Here is an 18,810-nt window from a genome sequence, read left to right as displayed (position 1 = left end):
CTGAGTCAATGAGCAGAAATATAACTGTGGCATGGTTGGCCAACAAGTGTTCAACCTTAGCCTGCTGCGCACAGCAATGCCATTGTTACACCTGTCTTCTGAACACGAGGTTTCTCTATTTTCTAACAATGGAGATGCCTTCCTGACTAAGAGAGAGGCTGATGTTGGAAATATGCAAATGCTCGCGGTCCACAACGAAGATGAAGAAACCTCTAGAAAAAGTAATGAAAGACCTAGAAGACAGTTCGAATAAAGAGGACATAATCTAACGAGATTATGAAAGGGGGAATAAAGAATAGATTTCATTTACCAACTTTGTTCCAGGTCGAGTACGTTGGAGAAGGACCATGATGAAATTAAGTTACTTTAACCTTTACCCTGACTCCACTTTGACAAAAGTGGACACCAGTGGACACCATTCCTCACCTTATTTGAAATATGGAAATTATTAAATATTTCGTCCTCTTTTTTGTTGGACATGAAGAAATAATAACCGATCTTCAGTTAAACAAACGCATATTACAGCTAATAAGACGATATTATTTATATAATTTAAAATAAAATATTAAGTATTTTTAATTTTTTATATGATAGATAATACATTTAAATTATTGATGTTCTTTCATTTTTTAAAGGATGATTCTAGTTGGAGCTTTAAATTTGCTATATGGACCTCTATCATTTTTCAATAGTTATTGGATTTTGTCAACTCATATAAAAAGACATATAAGGATAGAGAGAGAGAGAGAAAAGAAAAGAAAAAAATCTTCTTACCTCCCACCACAAATTAACGACGTTTTTGTTTTTACTTTCAAAATATGTTCTTCCTTCAATCTCCCATGTGATACATTTGTAGAAAATTTTAAATTGTTATTGTTTTCTATTAAAGTCCCATGTTTTGAAGATGGAATTAGATAGGTTTGGCCTTCATACTTGTAAGCAAGAGTGAGCAAGACTACTCCTTATTTGTTTCAACTTTAAGAAGGGATAGATGAATGCAACAGTAACAAAAAATACTTGTAATTTCTCATTAGTTTGTTCGGCTGCTTCCCTAAACTTTTTCTTCTTTTTCTTCAAAGCTTATATCTTCAATTCTCCATGGCTTACGACACTCCAAAATGTTGGATTGATTCATAGAACCGGGGGAACCAACATCAAAGAATCTCGCTTTTAGAAAAGGCTCTTCTTCAAGTTCTAGCGTTAATCCCTGTAAGACTCACGAGCAGCGTTAATACCTGAAACTTGACTTACTTGACCAGTCCAAGTTCATTATGCTTCTTCTTCTCTTAGTTGAATTAATAGAGATAATAATAATATTAAAAAAATAAAACAAAAGCTTGTTGAAGAATAAATTTAGTTGTTTAAGGATATTTTGGTAAAATTAAGGAGGTGCACTTAGCTATTTAAGTATTTAAAAAAGTGAATTAGAGGTCCAATAAATAGGAGAGGTTCAAATAGCAAATTTAGATATCCAACTAGAACCTCATTTTTTAAAACGTGATTTATACTGTTATAGCAAAAGGAAAGAGCCAAAGAGGTCCATTACCTCGAGTGATTAAGTGGTGGCTAGGGAATTATACCGGTCTGCCCCATAGAAAAGGCCCCGCCCGGACACTACTAGCTAGCTAGTCTAGCTATTGTCTTTCACTATTCATTTGCACGCATCATGAAGCATATGTTGCTATTTGCTTCATTTGATCGTGACTTCCTAACCAACATTCATTCTATTTCACTTCACGGAAGCATATATATAAGTTGCTAATTGCAAAGATACCATGTCTTCTTCATTACAATTATAATTCCAAGAATGTGTTGCTAATTCCTTGGATGCTATGTTCTATTGGCCCTCTTCTTTTGGATCGAATATGTCATATCCATTTGGTCATATGCATCAATGGGGTCAGTCCTTGGTACAAGTAAAGGTGTATTAACCCTTGTCTATATACTCGGTACTAACTAATAAATTGGAAAAGAAAAAAGTACTTGTCCCATAACCCATTAAAGCAAAGCTCACTACAACTTGTTGATGGTTAATTCCCAATCTTGAGCCAATCACAAACGCAAATAGCTCGACTTTAATTCTTCTCGCACTTTGTAACATAACATTCTAGATTACTCACCTTACCTTTACAAATCCCTATTTAAACCCCTCCAACTCCCCCGCTCAATCACCAACCAAAGCCTACACTGCAATCTTTTCTACTCCCTCAGATATCTAAGCTTTGTTTCCATGGCTCCAAGCCTAAGCAAGAACAATGCCGCAGACGTAATGGGCCTTGTAGACAGCAACTCACCACTGTCAATAACACTACAAGGCACAAACTTCCTTGCCAACGGACACCCAATCCTCACAGAAGTCCCACTAAACATCACAGCCACTCCATCAACAAACAAAACCACCGTGGGCTGCTTCATTGGCTTCGACGCCGACGAGCCCAAAAGCCGCCATGTGGCGCCACTCGGCAAGCTCAGCGGCATCAAGTTCATGAGCATTTTCCGGTTCAAAGTCTGGTGGACCACCCACTGGGTCGGAACAACCGGAAACGACATGCAGCACGAGACTCAGTTCATGATCCTCGACAAAAAAGACTCCACCGGCCGCCCCTACATCCTCCTCCTTCCACTTCTCGAAGGTCCCTTCAGAGCCTCCCTCCAACCCGGCACCGACTGCCACGTTGACATGTGCGTCGAGAGTGGCTCGACACGTGTCAGTGAATCCACCTTCCGGAGCGTTCTCTACATGCACGTCGGCAACGACCCGTACGGTCTTGTCAAAGAGGCCATGGAGGTGGTGAGAGTCCATTTGGGAAGCTTCAAGCTTCTGGAGGAGAAGACGCCTCCGCCTATAGTGGACAAGTTTGGTTGGTGCACGTGGGATGCGTTTTATCTTATGGTGCACCCCAAGGGAGTTTGGGAAGGGGTTAAGGGCCTAGTGGAGGGTGGGTGTCCTCCGGGAATGGTACTCATCGACGACGGCTGGCAGTCCATTTGTCACGATGACGACCCCCTAACCGACGAAGAAGCCATGAAAAGGACATCTGCCGGTGAGCAAATGCCATGTAGGCTCACAAGTTTCGTAGAGAACTACAAGTTCAGAGACTATAAGAGCCTTAGTGGTAAGGGCATGGGTGCCTTTGTTAAGGACTTGAAGGAGGAGTTTGGGAGCGTGGACTATGTCTATGTTTGGCACGCGCTATGTGGGTATTGGGGTGGGGTTAGACCCGGGGTGAAGAGCGGGTCGGGTTTTCCGGAGAGCCGGGTGATTAAGCCGAAGCTGTCGGAGGGTTTGGAGAAGACGATGGAGGATTTGGCGGTGGACAAGATCGTGAGCAATGGAGTGGGGCTGGTGGAACCGGAGATGGCCCACAAGTTGTATGAGGGGCTTCATCAGCATCTTCAGTCGGTCGGGATCGACGGTGTCAAGGTCGATGTCATACACGTAAGTTCTCGAAAGCTCTCGCTTTTACTTCCACATTCAAAAGTCAAAACATATATATCATGAAGACGTGAACCGTTAGCTTAAGTCGGGGTGTTTTAGGTCATGTGCGTGCCGAGTGCCGACTGCTCTGCATAAGAGGAGTTGTTAATTTTCAATTCAAATTTGGTGAAAGAAGACAAAATTTTGGAGACTAATAGTAAACTAGCTCAACATAATGGTAAAGATATTTCACTATGGAGTGCCTAAATTTGTAACATCAGTGGGGTAATTTGAATTTTTTTTTTAGGGAATAAAAATTTTATTACTAAATACGATTCAAATCGTACTTGAGAGCATCTAGGATTAAGTGTGGAGCATTTATAAACCATTCATCATGGACCTTAGATTCAAATATGTAACTCGCAAGTCTATGAGCTATTGTATTTGCCTGCCTAGGAGCTATTTATAATCATTATAACCCCTGGAGCTGGTCTACTGGGGAGTAACTGTATATGAAATTTCCACTTGAAGCACTTACACCGCCATGGTGCGTGCAGTTGCTTGAGATGTTATCCGAGGAGTTTGGTGGTCGGATTGAGCTGGCCAAAGCTTATTACAAGGCACTTACTGGTTCTGTGAGGAAACATTTCAAAGGCAATGGAGTGATTGCTAGCATGGAGCACTGCAATGATTTCATGTATCTTGGCACAGAAGCCATTTCACTTGGTCGTGTTGGTATGTAATCTCTCTCTGAATAGTGTTTATTCTATCTATTACGTACCGCAACAAAAATGCTAATGTTGTGCTTGAGAGATTTCTAGCTATTGATGATGCATGTAGATCAGATCTTTGGCTCCCACATTCATCTGATGGTTAAAAATTGCTTATGCACTATATACATAGCACAACTCGTAAAAACAGAAGGTATAAAATGATAGAACACATGGACTAATTAATTTCTTCACCTTGATCACACAAATCTGTAGGAGACGACTTTTGGTGCTCTGACCCGTCTGGAGATCCAAATGGGACATATTGGCTACAAGGGTGTCACATGGTCCATTGTGCCTACAATAGCTTGTGGATGGGGAACTTCGTACATCCAGATTGGGACATGTTTCAGTCGACTCACCCTTGTGCTGCATTTCATGCTGCATCAAGAGCCATATCGGGAGGGCCGATCTATATCAGCGATTCTGTGGGACAGCACAACTTCAAGCTTCTTAAGAGTCTGGTGTTGCCTGATGGATCCATATTAAGATGCCAATACTATGCACTTCCTACTAGGGATTGCCTATTTGAGGACCCTGTTCATGATGGGAAAACAATGCTCAAGATTTGGAACCTCAACAAGGTAAGTAAAGTTGTAAACACTTCTCAAGTAAAACTTGCAATTGATGCTACTCCTTCTCCTTTCAAATTTTAGTCTAAACAACGGGACGGTGTTATTTTTTATTTTATTTTTTAATTCAAATATGAGTTCATATTGACGCTACTCTTTCTCAAGGTATGTAAAGTTTTAAACACTTTCTCAAGTAAAACTTGCAATTGATGCTACGTACAAATTTTAGTCTAAACAACGGGATCGATGGTGTTTTTTTATTTTTTTTATTTTTTATTTTTTATAATTCAAATATGAGTTCATATTGACGCATCATTTAACAAGTCTAGCTAGATTATAGTTCATCTAAGATACCAAAAATGGTTATAAATACATGCGCGCAGTTAATTCATTAATGTCTCCATGTTTTTGTACATATAAACTTGTACCAGTACACCGGCGTTCTAGGACTTTTTAACTGCCAAGGAGGAGGGTGGTGCCCCAAATCAAGGAGCAACAAAAGCTTCCCTGAGTTCTCAAAGTCGGTGACTTGTTTGGCAACCCCAAAAGATGTGGAATGGAGTCATGGGAAGAACCCGATTCCAATAAAAGAAATCGACGTATTTGCTGTGTACATGTTCCAGGAAAAGAAGCTGAAGCTTTTGAAGCCAGCAGATACGGTAGAGATTTCACTTCAGCCTTTCAGTTATGAGCTCCTCACCATTGCTCCAGTGAGAGTGCTACCAACAAAGTTGATCCAATTTGCTCCAATTGGATTGGTGAACATGCTCAACACTGGTGGTGCAATTCAGTCAGTAGAATTTGAGGATGGTGAAACTGTCGTGAGGATTGGACTGAAGGGCAGTGGAGAGATGAGAACATTTGCATCAGAAAAACCAACTGCTTGTAAGATTGGTGGAGAGGAAGTGAAATTTGATTATGTTGATAAGATGGTTATTGTCCAAGTGCAATGGCCTAGCTCTTCAATAACAACCGTGGTTGAGTACTTCTTTTGAGTAAATGGGAGAAGTTGTATTTGATCTATGGTGTAATTGCATATGATCTCTTCCCGGAAAAGTACTAATATTAGTTCTCTAACATATATATTGGAGCAACAATGTATTTGTAATTATTTATAAAGTGTTTTTATCAAAAGTGTGCGATATTCATACCGAAATTTCTTTGCCAAAAAAGAAGAAAAAGACGGGTATGTATATGTTTATGAGAAAAAGGCCTAAAATGTAATCGAATTAATTTTCAAACCTTTTCACTGGATTGGACAAGTCCGACATTATTAATGAGGTGAGACCGTGAGAGGTGGTGGCTTTCATGTTGGTAGCCCGTAGCCCCAAAAGAAACCCTAGTAATGTGGTGGTGCTTCCACATTCCCCACTACATGGAGCTCTAAACCAGGCGGTAAGAACATTCACTAATGTTCATGTTGGCTCTGTCATTTGCTATTCTTTGATCCATATTAGGGCATCTCCAACAGACTAGCTATTTCAACAAAAAGTTATAAATTTGGCTAATTTGAGATAGTTTAGCACTCCAGCAGAATAGCTATATGAAAGTCAAATTTGGCTTTTGCTAAAATCTCTAGCTAAATTTAGCTAGGGAGGAGAGAGAAAATAACAAAAAGTTAAACGCTCCACGTTCAATTTTTTAGTTTAGCTAACACTGCTGGAGGAAAAGCTAGAAATTTACTATCTAAATTTAACTTTTAGATGATTTAGCTAAAAAAATAGCTTTTACTGTTGGAGATGCTCTAAGAGTCTAAGATGAGACATAGATTCATACATGGGAGTAAAATTCCTATGACAAGTGTATTCAAATTCTGATACTGATTTTGTTTTGACTTTGAATTTCGCATGTCTAAAACACATTAAAATTATTGCATCATGAATAATTTGTGTCACAAATTAGCAATGAATCAGTAATATTTAAAGTGAGAAGAAGAATGTTTCAATATTTCCAATGGTTCATCACCGGTGATTAAATATTAAATAATTAGAATCTTCATAATGTTATTAATTATGTTTTGGGAGATAGTGGAGAAAACTAATAATTAACCATAAGTATAGATCAGAGGTGGTAAACGGGCCGACCTGACCCATTTTAAGCAGACCTAGTTGTGTTTGGGCCGGCCCATTTATTATCGTGCCGGGCTCGTGTCAGCCCATTTACTTAAACATTAAGCCCGGTCCAACCCATGGCCCGAGCTCATATGTTGCCGGCCCGTGCTCATACCGGGCCAATAAACGGGCCATGCTCGTGCCTACTCACTATAAAGCACGATTTTAAAATATTAATTTGAATAAATAAAAAGTAATTTTATTTAACTATTTAGAAAATTCAAATAAATTAAGTTCTACAATGTTTTTCTCAATGTTAGCTTTTTAAGATTAGTTTTCTAATGATTTTTTTATATTCCACTACAAGAAAGAAAGAAAGAAAAAAAAAACTCAAAATATATTGTTTTTATTATATTATTGTGAGATTAATCTCTATTAATATAATGAAGATTTAGTATCATATTATTTTTTCCTTCATTCTATAGTTGTATTATTATGAGATTAGTCTTTATTCATAAACATATATTTAATATTTAGAAAAAATACTTTATGTCAAAACAAAAGGATATAATGTTTTTTTTTTTTTACTATTTTGACAACATAAAAAAAATAGTATTGGTAAAACTGTCATGAGATTTTAAATAAGGAGGTCTATTATTCAAATATCATCATTGTGGTTTTTAATATTTTTTTTAAAAAAATAAAATTGTGTGTTTGAAACGGGCCAGCCCAAATATGTCATGCTCGAGCCGTGCCGGGCCAATGGGCTAATATTCCTAGGCCCAACTCGGCCCGTTATTATAACATGCTCAGGTCGTACCGGGCCACTAACGGGCTTGGGCCGTGCCGGACTGCTTTTAAGCGTGCTAGACCCGTGCCGTGCTCGTGCTTAGCGGCCCTTTTGCTACCTCTACTATAGATCAGAGTCATCAAACTCCCTAGTAATAAACCATCACACTTGTGGACGGTGGAGATTCAGTATCCAAGAGTACTAGATTTGTGTACTTAGAGCATCTCTAACAATGAAGTTATTTTATTAGGGTAGTTTAGTTTTTGAAATTTGCTCCAGCAAAATAAGTTAAATTCTCAGCTAAATTAAATAGAACATTGGAAAATATAACTTTTAGTTAAATTCTCTCTCCTCTCTAGCAATATAGGTAGCTAATTTAGGAAAAGTTAAATTTATCTTTTATTTAGCTATTGTGCTAGTGTGAAATATTATCCCAAAATTAGCTAAAATTTTGAAATTATTTTGAAATAAGAAGTATGTTGGAGATGCCCTTATATAATAAGGCTAACCAATCACACACTACAATGGCTTTCAATTTTATGCATGACATATGTTATAATCTATGATATTTGGCTTAAATGCATGATTAACTCTTAAATGTAGATGAGCATATCTAGAACAAATTAGGAGCCTAATCTCCTTTATGATTTATAGCTAGGACAATAAGAGTTTGTAGGTACAAGGTTTACATTTGATGTGTTGGCATCCCTATACAAAGCACTGAAAAAGCCTGCAAAGTTCATCAAAATTAATCTCAGAGAATTTCAGGTAATTGCATCTCATGCATAAGCACGAAATTTGCAGTGTTGCAATCCCCGAGTCAGTCCTAGTCAACTCTACGTTTTTGGGAGTCCAATTTTGGAAAGTATATTTTGGTTTTTAAATTTTATTTTACAAAGATATTTTCCAACTGATAAAATCATGTTTTTGAAGTCCTAGGTGATTTAGGATTTGTTTATTTTAATTGGATATCTTTTATTAAAGGATCTTTCCTAGTAGGAGTCCAATTAGGGTTAAGTCTTAATTGTTGAGAATTTATTTTCTCCTCAATATATTCAAAAAAGCAGTGTTGATTGTGTAAGGATTTTGACGCAATAATTATTGTGTCTTGCTTGCTTAGAAAGAGTTCCATAGGAGTCCATGAAACACTTGTTCTGTGTCTAAGTGTTTCATTGTTCATTCAAATACATGCGTTGATTCTCTCGAGATCAATAGAGAAGATTGGTGTTGGAAGAGGAGCGATATTTGCAAATCGTTCAAGTGAAGAAAAAGGTCAAGATTCAAGACAAGTACATTTTTAGTGAATCTAGAGATTGTAGCGGCGTAAAGAGCTATATGTGTTTGTAAAGAACCATATCCTTCACTATTATTGGATTGATTATATTTGAGTTCTTAAGAGTAAGAGTCCCGCAGTGTTTTTAATCTTAGAAGTTGAGATTTTCACTGCGTAACTAAAATTGTGTTTTCTGCGTGAATTTTTGATTTCTGCCCAGTAAGGATTGCAATGTGTCTATCAATCCCCGTCACACCCAGATTCACATTCTTCCTAGTATTTACAGAGTTCGTACGTTGATGTTTAGAACATGATTAATTACAATACAAGTTTCGATTGCAGTATTGATTAACTTGAGAAACTTGATTTCAGAACTAATTTTTGTACTAAATTGTAGTCCTCAACAACTTGGTGCACGACACTGAAAATTATTTTGTAAAAAATTATAATCAGCTATCTGTGAATAAAATTTGATCACAATATTTGGATCTCAAGCATGAAAAAGAATTTTTTTTTTTTTTAAACATGAAAAATGTAAATGATTTTGTTATTGGGCTCAGCTCACAAAGATTGAGCAGGAGTCCAACCCAAGAGAGAAAGCTAGAGGTGACAGGTATAGGACAGGTATATGGCAGCAAAATCTATGAGGCCAAGGCTTCAACTTGTAAGTCAATTATGGTTGACAATGGTTTGCACTAAAACACAAATCTGAGCTTGGAATCTCAGAAAAGCATGACGCCAAATTACGCAATAAGCCCAACAATCCTACGCCGATCACGATGAGAACAACGTCGGAGTTCATGGACAAGCAGATTATGGAACTTTCTAGATCCTACTCCGACGACTTCTCTCAGCTCACATACCCTCCTCATCCTCATCCTCATCAGCTAGAAAACGACGACGACGACGACGAGCTCTCCAGCTTTCATTTCCGCCCCGTAGGGCAGCAGTCACGCGCCTCCACGCTCGAGGTATGCATTTCAAGCTTCAAACTTTAGTGGATTGTTCAGCTAAAGTTTCAGTCTTTATGTGTTTGGCGGCGTTTGAAAGTTGGGTTTTGACTGAAATTTATATGCTTTTTTGGTGCTTACGTTCATTTCTGTGGGGCTGTATAGAGACTTCATCAATTTAGTTTTGGATAACTTGATCAAAATAAGTTCAGTTTGATTTTGTTACTGTATTGATGGAAAAATGATGATCAGTTGGGGTGTGAGTATATGTAAAAATTGTAGATTGATTTGGCAATTTTGGTTGTTTGAAAATATTGATGAATTTGGTAAGCTGTTTGTGTTGATTGCTGCTGTGGAGTTGTAATTAAGTGATTGCTTATGTTGTGTTGTGACTCACAGATTCGTGGTTCTATGGATCAAACTGAACGTGCGAAATCCAGGGACTTGGCGATGATTTCGGTGATTGATGGGAAGATGAACCAGCATTTTGGCAATTTGATGCATGCGGTGGAGGGTCTCAGCGCACGAGTCTCTCAGCTGGAGACTCGGTTGCGCCTGGTAGAGAATTCTGTTGACGACTTGAAGGATTGTTCTGATGTTAACTATGGCAAGACTGATGGGAAGCTGAGGGAAGTAGAACACATTTTGAGAAAGGTATTGTGAATTACTTCCATTGCTTTATGGCCCTTATTTAACAGTACGTCAATTAGGTTGCATTATTAAGTCAACTTAGAGGATAGAGAACTTGGGCTGTAAGTTTAGGTTTTAAAGCAGCTGAATATGATGGGATGTTTATTACTTTGAACTTCAAATTAATATGATGTAATCTAGGTTTTAATATGATGTAACCTAAACTTCCCGTCAATTAAAGCAGCTGTAAGTTTAGTTTGAAGCTTATATATTCACACGCTCAGAGTCATATAGGCTTTTCAGGGAATTTATGTAATCTAATTTTGCATGTCCTAAGAGTATTATGCACTACCAATTGCATTCACTGTCTGTTTTGTCTGCACTTGTATAAAACCATCGTTGATCTTTGGCCCCAGTGTCTAAGTAGTCTTCCAGTTTGAGCAATGTCACTTTTGAACTATGAGAAATTGTTGAAGATCTCCTGTTACCACAATCCTATTAAATGCAAACAATGTAAAACTCTTGTTGTAACTTGTACGTAAAAGAACCAAATTAAATAAGAGTGGTGTATGGATGACAATCTTCTTGACAGGCTTCTTGTTTGTAAACAAACCACAGGTTGAAGGTGGTATGCAGGATTTGAGAGATAAGCAAGAGATCTCAGAGGCTCAGCTGCAGCTTGCAAAACTTCAAATGCTTAAGGATCACCAGAAGTTGGAACAAGAAAGGAGCAATGTGCAAACAACTTCCGCGTCATCTGCTCCTCAGAAATCCCACCAATCATATTCAACTCCTGTTGTTCCTCATCAATCCCACCAATCATATTCAACTCCTGTTGCTTCTGTACAACATCCTTCCCTTCCTCCTGATATTGCCCCAACCCTGACCCATCAGAACTTTCCACCAGCACCTACAGCAGCTCAGCTTCCAGCTCAGTCATCTCAGTATCAAACTCCTTATAGTCAACAGCCAGATTCTAACTACTCGGCACCTGTGCTGAATCCACCCACAACTCAGGCATACTATATGTCTCAAGTTCAGCAGTCGCAACCACCTCCCACAGCACCATATCAACCCTATCCAGCAGTACCACATCCTTCACAAACATCACATTTTCAGAAGCAGAGTCAACTTCACCCGCCTCTCAATGCTCCTGATCCACAAGCCCAGTATTCATCGATTCACAATCCAGCAGAAACCCCGTATGGGTTATCTCAAAGCTATCCCCAGAGCATCCACAAAACCTCTAGTGTGCCTGGCATGGTTCTACCATCACAACAACAGTTTGAGGGTTCCATGCAGTATACACATGACCCATCTACTAGAAATTACAGCACAGACTTCTCCCCTGGAAATATGCAACCAGTTCAACGTTCAAGCTACGATGACTTTTATTCCCACGGCGGATCTCCTTCTCACTACAGTGATTCAAAAATGAAACAGTCGCAAGTATCACCATCCTCTTCGGTCGCTTCTGGTGGAAGCAGTTTCTCAAGACTGCCAACTGCAAAGGTATTGCCGTATGCATTACCCATGGCTGCCAGTGTGGATAAGGAGTCAGATTCTGGCGGGACTGGAAACCGTGTTCCAGTTGATAATGTCATTGATAAGGTTGTAGCTATGGGATTCCGAAGGGACATAGTCAGAGCAACAGTGAGGAAAATGACTGAGAATGGGCAGGCAGTGGACCTTAATGTTGTGCTGGATAAACTGATGAACAGTGGAGAAGTTCAGTCCCAAAGTGGTGGATTTGGCCAGTAACGTGGTTCCCCCGTTTCTGATTTGATCTATGATCAATATGGACCTGTATGATCCTATATATTCACTTGCTCTTTTGTTGTGTGCTTCTCTATCATGTAATATACCATGTCTTTTCTTTTTCATGTTTGCAATGTAAATAGAACGAGTAATGATGTTTGACATGTGTTCTATGAATGTACATTCTGGAAGATACTCTACTAGGTTTTCCTGTTGTTGTTTATCATGGAAATGCATTAACTTTTGTGGAAATGCTTGAATGTATTGACAGCATGTTTGAATTGCAGTGTCAAAGCCACTAGCTTGATGGTGTTTTGTATGTTGGGCTTAGAAGTTGGGCATTGAGGTTTAAAAAGCTTGGGTTTTAAGAATGGGCTTAAGACTTGGGTATTTATTTGATGTTTAAAAGCTTGGGTTTTAACTTATTAAAGGAATGGCGTAGGAACAGAAGCAGTTTTGTACTGTGAAAGTCCTGATGGAACCGATAGCGAGTTTATAATAGGTAATTCGTTTTTATTTCATCTGAGTTAAAATAAAAAATTTAAATTGTGGGAACACTTTTGCCAACGAATTAGTTGGCGGGATAAAGAGATTCCGGCAAATATATTTGACAATAATTTGTTTCAGTAAATACAGTTTCACGGACACCTTTGCCGACGAACTGAATATACATTTTTCAATCAATATGTTGTCTGCAGAAGTGGTACCGGCAAATGAATGAAACTATATCTTCGGTTCCTATCAAAACAAGTGGAGATCACTAGTTCATGACACACATATGTCTGTGGTGCTGTGTAACTTCTGCACTTCGGCCAGAAATATTGTAACAAATAAATAATATACTTAAAGGCTGAAAAGAAGCTGATTTTGCATTTAACACTAAGCACAACTCTGTCAAAGACAAGAAGCCAATCAATAATAGATTTCATGAGGAAATCCATAAGATTGTTGGTTTTTTCTTTTGTTTTTTGTTTTTGTTTTTATTTCTACATCATTTTAAAGAAGTACATCAATCTAATCATTCATAAAGAGCCTATAGCCCTGTCTTTGATTTTATGGACCTCAACATGGAAGGGAGAGTGACAACTGGGTAGACTTTAAGGGGCGGGTGATAGAGATGCCATGCCTATAAAATTGGCTCTGGGCTATCAGTATTTACAGCACTTCCGTTCTGATGAGGAAAACAGACAAGGATAGCATGAACAACAAAACAAACATATATTAGAAACCAACACAAGAATATTGTGAACAAAATTAACGAAAACAACATAAGAATATGTCAAATTTGAATAGGGTACAACTTGATTTGGTATAGGCAAAGGCTGACACGATCTTCTATCATGTATATTAATGATTATAATTAACCACATTCGCAACTCTTTCTATATGTTCTAGATATAGAAAGGTGTGAATTTAGGATAACATTGTTTACCAAAACATCATTTATTTAGTAAAGTAACAATTCTGTTTTGTTTTATAATACATCAATTTGTAATAGTGGCAATAAACTACCATTTCAGACTAGTACGAACAGTTTGGATTATGACTAAACGATATGATGAAATATATCGTAACAAGTAGACAATTAGCTCATATTGAGAAAGCCGGTTAGCTCTGGGGCAAAATCTTCTCATACTTCAAATATCAAATTTTATGTTGTTTTTACAGAGATTGTTACTTCTGTCTTTAAGAAATGGACCATCTCCTTAATGGGTGCCACTGGACCACTTTTGCTAGAATTACTAGGGCAAGATAGCGGCATACCATGAATGCATCAAGAGCAAGCTGAGCCATCAAAACCATGTGAACAGTGAACTGTAGGGGAGGGTTTAAACAAGCTTTGGATTTTTTGGGTGAAGATCACTATGACTGAGTTCTCAGCAACATAAATATTGGTCCCCGGGTTTGGATGGCCAAGTCTTTCCCTCTATGATTTATTGTGCTGATTTTGTGGACCCTGAGATTTAGGGCAGAGGTCCAGCCCCTTCCTTTGTTCTCTAGGAATATACATGTCTCATCCCTTTCATGTCTATTTTCATCCACTTTGTTTAAACAACAAAAATGAAACTTGTTTGATCCATCAGCATCCTTGCAAAGCATGGCATTTAGCTGATATATTTAGTAGCACGATAATGGAGTCAGTTTGATCAATTATCACTACTACACAAAAGGCTTCACACAACGGTTTAAAACTGTCGTCTCATGTTTTGCATTTCCGTGGTCTGTCGAGGCGTCGTCTGATGAAACGCTATCAGACGACGGTTTTCAACAGTCGTATACCGATCATTGAGTCTACGGTTTGCAGCTGACTCCGTGGTCTGATGGACGGGCAGATCTGCCGACAGGCTGTCGACATAAATATGCCGTGGTGTGACTTCTACTCATACCATGGTGACGCGCTTTGAGCAAGCGCGCAATTTAACCCTGAAATATCGTTAGTAGTATAAGCAAATAGGGATCGTTCTATCCGGGGATTGAGGGTACACTTGTAATTGTGAAACAAATAAAGAAAAGTATTATTTACAAAAATAAAATAAAGAATATAAATATATACAATTGTATAAACAAATAAAGAATTAAAATAATAAAGTATTATTTACAAAAATAAAATAAAGAATAAATATATACAAGTAAACACAAATAAGGGGGGGATTAGGATTCTTAAAATTAAAATTAAAATAAATAAAATGTAAAAACATATATACAAGGGTGAAACATAAGGAACAAAGATCAAAATTAATTCCATGTAATCAAATTCGATTCAAACCCTATAATTGTTCTTCCAAGTCATGAGAGAGGAGTTGATCATGTGAAACATTCGAAAGCAAATGATTTCCCATGTGAAACATTCGAAAGCAAATGATTTCCCATATTTTACTTTTCAATGCTAATTAACCTAAGCGAAAGCACCTAGATTAATTCTATCAAACATGCAATCAAGCCCTAGAAAGCTAGTCAATCATGACATGTTCAATGCATTAGACATAGAGAAAGGCTATCAACTCAAGTGTACAACTTAGTTATGGAAAAGTCCACCTAATTGCAATCCTCTTCAATTAAATTCGATTCTTGTCCAGAACCTTTACTACTTTTGATTCAAGTTACACAAAACGAAAAGTCGATTTCATGTTCTTAAACCTAGCACCAATTACATGCAAATCCTATAAGTGTCGACCCAAATAAGATAATGTACATACCTCCAATAATATGGAGTATTTACTACATCACCAAGCATAAGTAACACCTACTTTGGGACATCCACAAGACATGGCAAGGCCCAACCGAGACATGCATCGTGTAGCCCTATGTTCAGGCTACGCGGCGGTATCCGGAAGTCGCAAATTCGCCACCGGGAAGCCACCTTTCCGCCCTTGCCAAGATGCCCCCATAACATAGCTTTCTACATGTTAAATAGACTAGAATAGTAACTTTGCTTGTCCCACATCGAAGAACAAGTAAATGAGAAGCATTCCTTCATCTATAAAAGGAATGCCTCCTCCCACAACTCAACACATTCATTACAACACACTTTGTAATCATGTTAGGCCGCAAGGCTCAACACACATAGTTAAACATTCAAGTGGACGTAGTCTCCCGCTCATGCGGAGGCGAACCACTATACTTCGCTTGTGTCGTTCTCTCTCTCTCTCTCTCTCTTTTACTTATCGTTAATTAGATCCCCACGGATCCAAACGTTAACAGATAAACATATAAAAGTTTTCTGTAAAGCAAATTTAATCGAACAAACTCACATAAGCAACTTAGAATCACAATTATAGAATTCGAAAACTTTATTTAAACATAGAAATTGGGCTTAAACTTTGCCCTAAACGTTAGGTTAACTAGAAACAAGTTCATACGAAATCAAACAAGAAAACCAAAAAGGTTACAAGGAAAAGGAACGAATTACACCGTGAGTGGAGATGGAGATGGAGAGCTAGATGGTTGGATCTTGAATCTTGGAAGCAAGCCTTCAAGGTGGATGATGGAGGATATGATCTTCACGGCTCCTTCTTCTTCTTCCTCTCCTTGCTTGAAAATGCAGAAACTTAAAACTAGAGAATGGAGAGAAAAATGAAAAGGAAATGGAGAGACAAAGAAGATGAGATGGATGAAGGAATTGGTATTTTGAGAGTGAGAGGAGAAGTGTATTTATAGCCCAAAAAATGATGAATGGAGGGTGGAGATGAACATAAATGAAGGGCTAGATATGTTAGACAAATTTGTAAAAAAAATCTTCCCACTTGTTTATCACTTGTTCAACTTGAATTGATTTTCCTCCTCAAGATTTTCCACTTGCTTACAACTTTGATTTTCCTCCTCAAGATTTTCCACTTGCTTGCAACTTTGATTTTCCTCCTCAAGATTTTCCACTTGCTTGCAACTTTGATTTTCCTCCTCAAGATTTTCAAAGGTTGTTAGCAGATTTGGAGGTGAATTTCTGCCCCTTTATTCCTTCAATTATTTCTCCATCAAAACTTCATATTGGGCCTCCGATTTCTTCATATCAAATGTTCCTCTATGAGTGTAGATCATCCTGACAAATTTTTAGAGCTTCAATCCATGTGGTTGGGCCGGAAATGCTGCTGGACCTCTTACAGGTCCAGTTTTCCGGTTTTGCTTCTGTAGAAAATTGGGCTGATTGTTTGAAGGCCTTCCACTCATATTTTTCTCTGGGACTCTTCATAAGAAATGATCCTTTGGGTGTCTAGAATGGATCTGGAAGGTTTCAGCTCATTTGAAGTTCATTTGGTCAGGCGGCCGCTCCTTCTTCTTTGCTTGGCTCTTATTCTCCTAGCCGGAGTAAGAAAATATTCAAGGTTGACTTTTTAGTGCATTTTCATTCTTCTCCATCATTTCTAGGTAATTATGGACGTAACACTCATTTCTTCTTCATCTACTCCAATGTAACTAAAAATAGAAATTAAGTTAAAAATCGATTCGTTAAGGAATAACTAAGCAAAATGTGAGGAATTAACATTTAAAATATCACATTAAAATGCGCCTATCACATGGATTTTAGGATTCCAGCCTTATCTCTTTGTTGTTCAGAAGTCAGTTTTTATTTTTAAGACGTTGTGTAAATTGTATACATACAACAGTTCTTTCAGCATAAAATGTGGTCTGATGACTTAAAAATTCAGTGCGCACGCTTTCACACGACATATATAACTCTAACCATTGTATTGTGACATTTGAGACGATGATTTTTGCTTACTTGTTGTCTGTGTGTGTATCCAACAATGATATCAGTAATAACCGTCACGTGAATTGTAGAAATTTTGTTTGATTTCAACCTATAATCCTCATCATACGACATATTTTTCTATATATTGTTGTTATAATGGCAAGATTTAGATTCTGGAATGAAAAATGGCCAAAAGAACAGAAAAGTAATCATAATAGATAGTTGTTATAATCCCATAACAATCTAAATGGGTCTGATAATGCTAATTACATCTACAAAATAGGAGAATAGAAAAAAATCCAAGTCAAGTTCTAATTCACTGATCTCCTGCTCTTCTTAGCTTTTGTCTTCAAAATTAGGTTTCACTTCATAACATTGGCACTCTCCATGGCCTAAAGAACAGTAATGGGGCTTCCTCATTGAAAGAGTTCTAGGATGTTGTAGTGCTCCAAATACAGGAAGTTGTTGTGCTAATTATACAGCAGCCAAATACTCTCATTTGGTGCTCCAAGTACTTACACATTTACGGCAGCTACAGCATTCTCAGAATCCACCGCTGCCTCACTGCTGCTAACCAGACAAGAAAATAAGCTTAGCAACTATCCAAAGAATAAAGTTTTAGTCTGTATATGCGTCTTGTATACAATTAAAAAAACTATTAACTTTACCAATATTTTTCAGTGCATCAATGACTTACAGAAGCAACCAAGAAACATAACTTAAATGTCTCCCCTCCTTCACAATAATCTATCATGCACACAAAGCACGACTAAAATTGATATATTTAAGCCAAATACACCAATTCTCGGCAACTAATTCCAAACAGATATCACTAGGATAGAAGTAAAGGTCATTTTACTCTAATTCTTCATTCAAACACTGCAAATAGAAAAAGTACTAGCAACACAGTGCAACACTTGATTTGTTCAAATATCCAAAACTCCCTACATGTGAAACCAGAGGCAGTTTGATAAAAAAAAAAACAAAAATATAAGTTATAATGCCTTGATTAAAGAATCTATGAAATCACACACATACACACACAACTATCTATGTTAATTGTAGTGAGGAAGGAGCAGAGTTGACCAAAGAAAGAAAAGGAAAAAAAAAAGAGCAGAACACTGCTTGTTTTATAGACTTTATCTATGTAATCTCTTGGTCCAAATAAATGACGTGAGATAAAGTAGCTGATGAGTAAAGAGAACAAATCAAGACTAAAAGTTCTCTCATGCTTCAAGCTGACTAAGAAAATATACTAGAGTGACAATTGGTTTACTCTCAAGGCTAATGGAAAGTTACATCACCGACCTGGACATATATTCTTGCTATAAAAGGGGATTCCAGGAGCATATTATTAGATAGTACCTTATTATAACCAATTGCATTTTCTCGAAGAATATGCCTTGCAAC

At 37.7% G+C, this 18,810-nt stretch overlaps 2 protein-coding genes and 1 long non-coding RNA gene across 3 annotated transcripts; 2 read left to right on the top strand and 1 right to left on the bottom strand.

The window, feature by feature from the left end:
• Positions 1-1,967: 1,967 nt before the first annotated feature.
• On the top strand, positions 1,968-5,916 carry LOC112179312 (galactinol--sucrose galactosyltransferase). The gene is made up of 4 exons (XM_024317699.2): positions 1,968-3,439; positions 3,976-4,153; positions 4,405-4,772; positions 5,192-5,916. Exons 1-4 carry the CDS (start codon positions 2,231-2,233, stop codon positions 5,753-5,755), a joined length of 2,319 nt encoding a protein of 772 aa, XP_024173467.1. The 5' UTR covers positions 1,968-2,230; the 3' UTR covers positions 5,756-5,916.
• A 3,615-nt stretch (positions 5,917-9,531) lies between these two features.
• LOC112179157 (transcription factor SPT20 homolog) lies at positions 9,532-12,435 on the top strand. Its single transcript, XM_024317494.2, has 3 exons — positions 9,532-9,845; positions 10,224-10,478; positions 11,073-12,435. The coding sequence occupies exons 1-3, from the start codon at positions 9,654-9,656 to the stop codon at positions 12,213-12,215; spliced, it is 1,590 nt and encodes a 529-aa protein (XP_024173262.1). The 5' UTR covers positions 9,532-9,653; the 3' UTR covers positions 12,216-12,435.
• A 1,372-nt stretch (positions 12,436-13,807) lies between these two features.
• Positions 13,808-16,176, bottom strand: LOC121050838. Its single transcript, XR_005804165.1, has 2 exons — positions 16,123-16,176; positions 13,808-14,636 (listed from the first exon to the last, which is right to left on the bottom strand). It is a non-coding gene; the product is annotated as an uncharacterized LOC121050838 (long non-coding RNA).
• Positions 16,177-18,810: the final 2,634 nt, after the last annotated feature.

Source organism: Rosa chinensis, chromosome 7, assembly GCF_002994745.2.
Source record: "Rosa chinensis cultivar Old Blush chromosome 7, RchiOBHm-V2, whole genome shotgun sequence".
Lineage (NCBI taxonomy): Eukaryota > Viridiplantae > Streptophyta > Magnoliopsida > Rosales > Rosaceae > Rosa > Rosa chinensis.
Note: the sequence above shows the minus strand (reverse complement) of the source record. Positions and strands in the feature narration are given on the sequence as shown.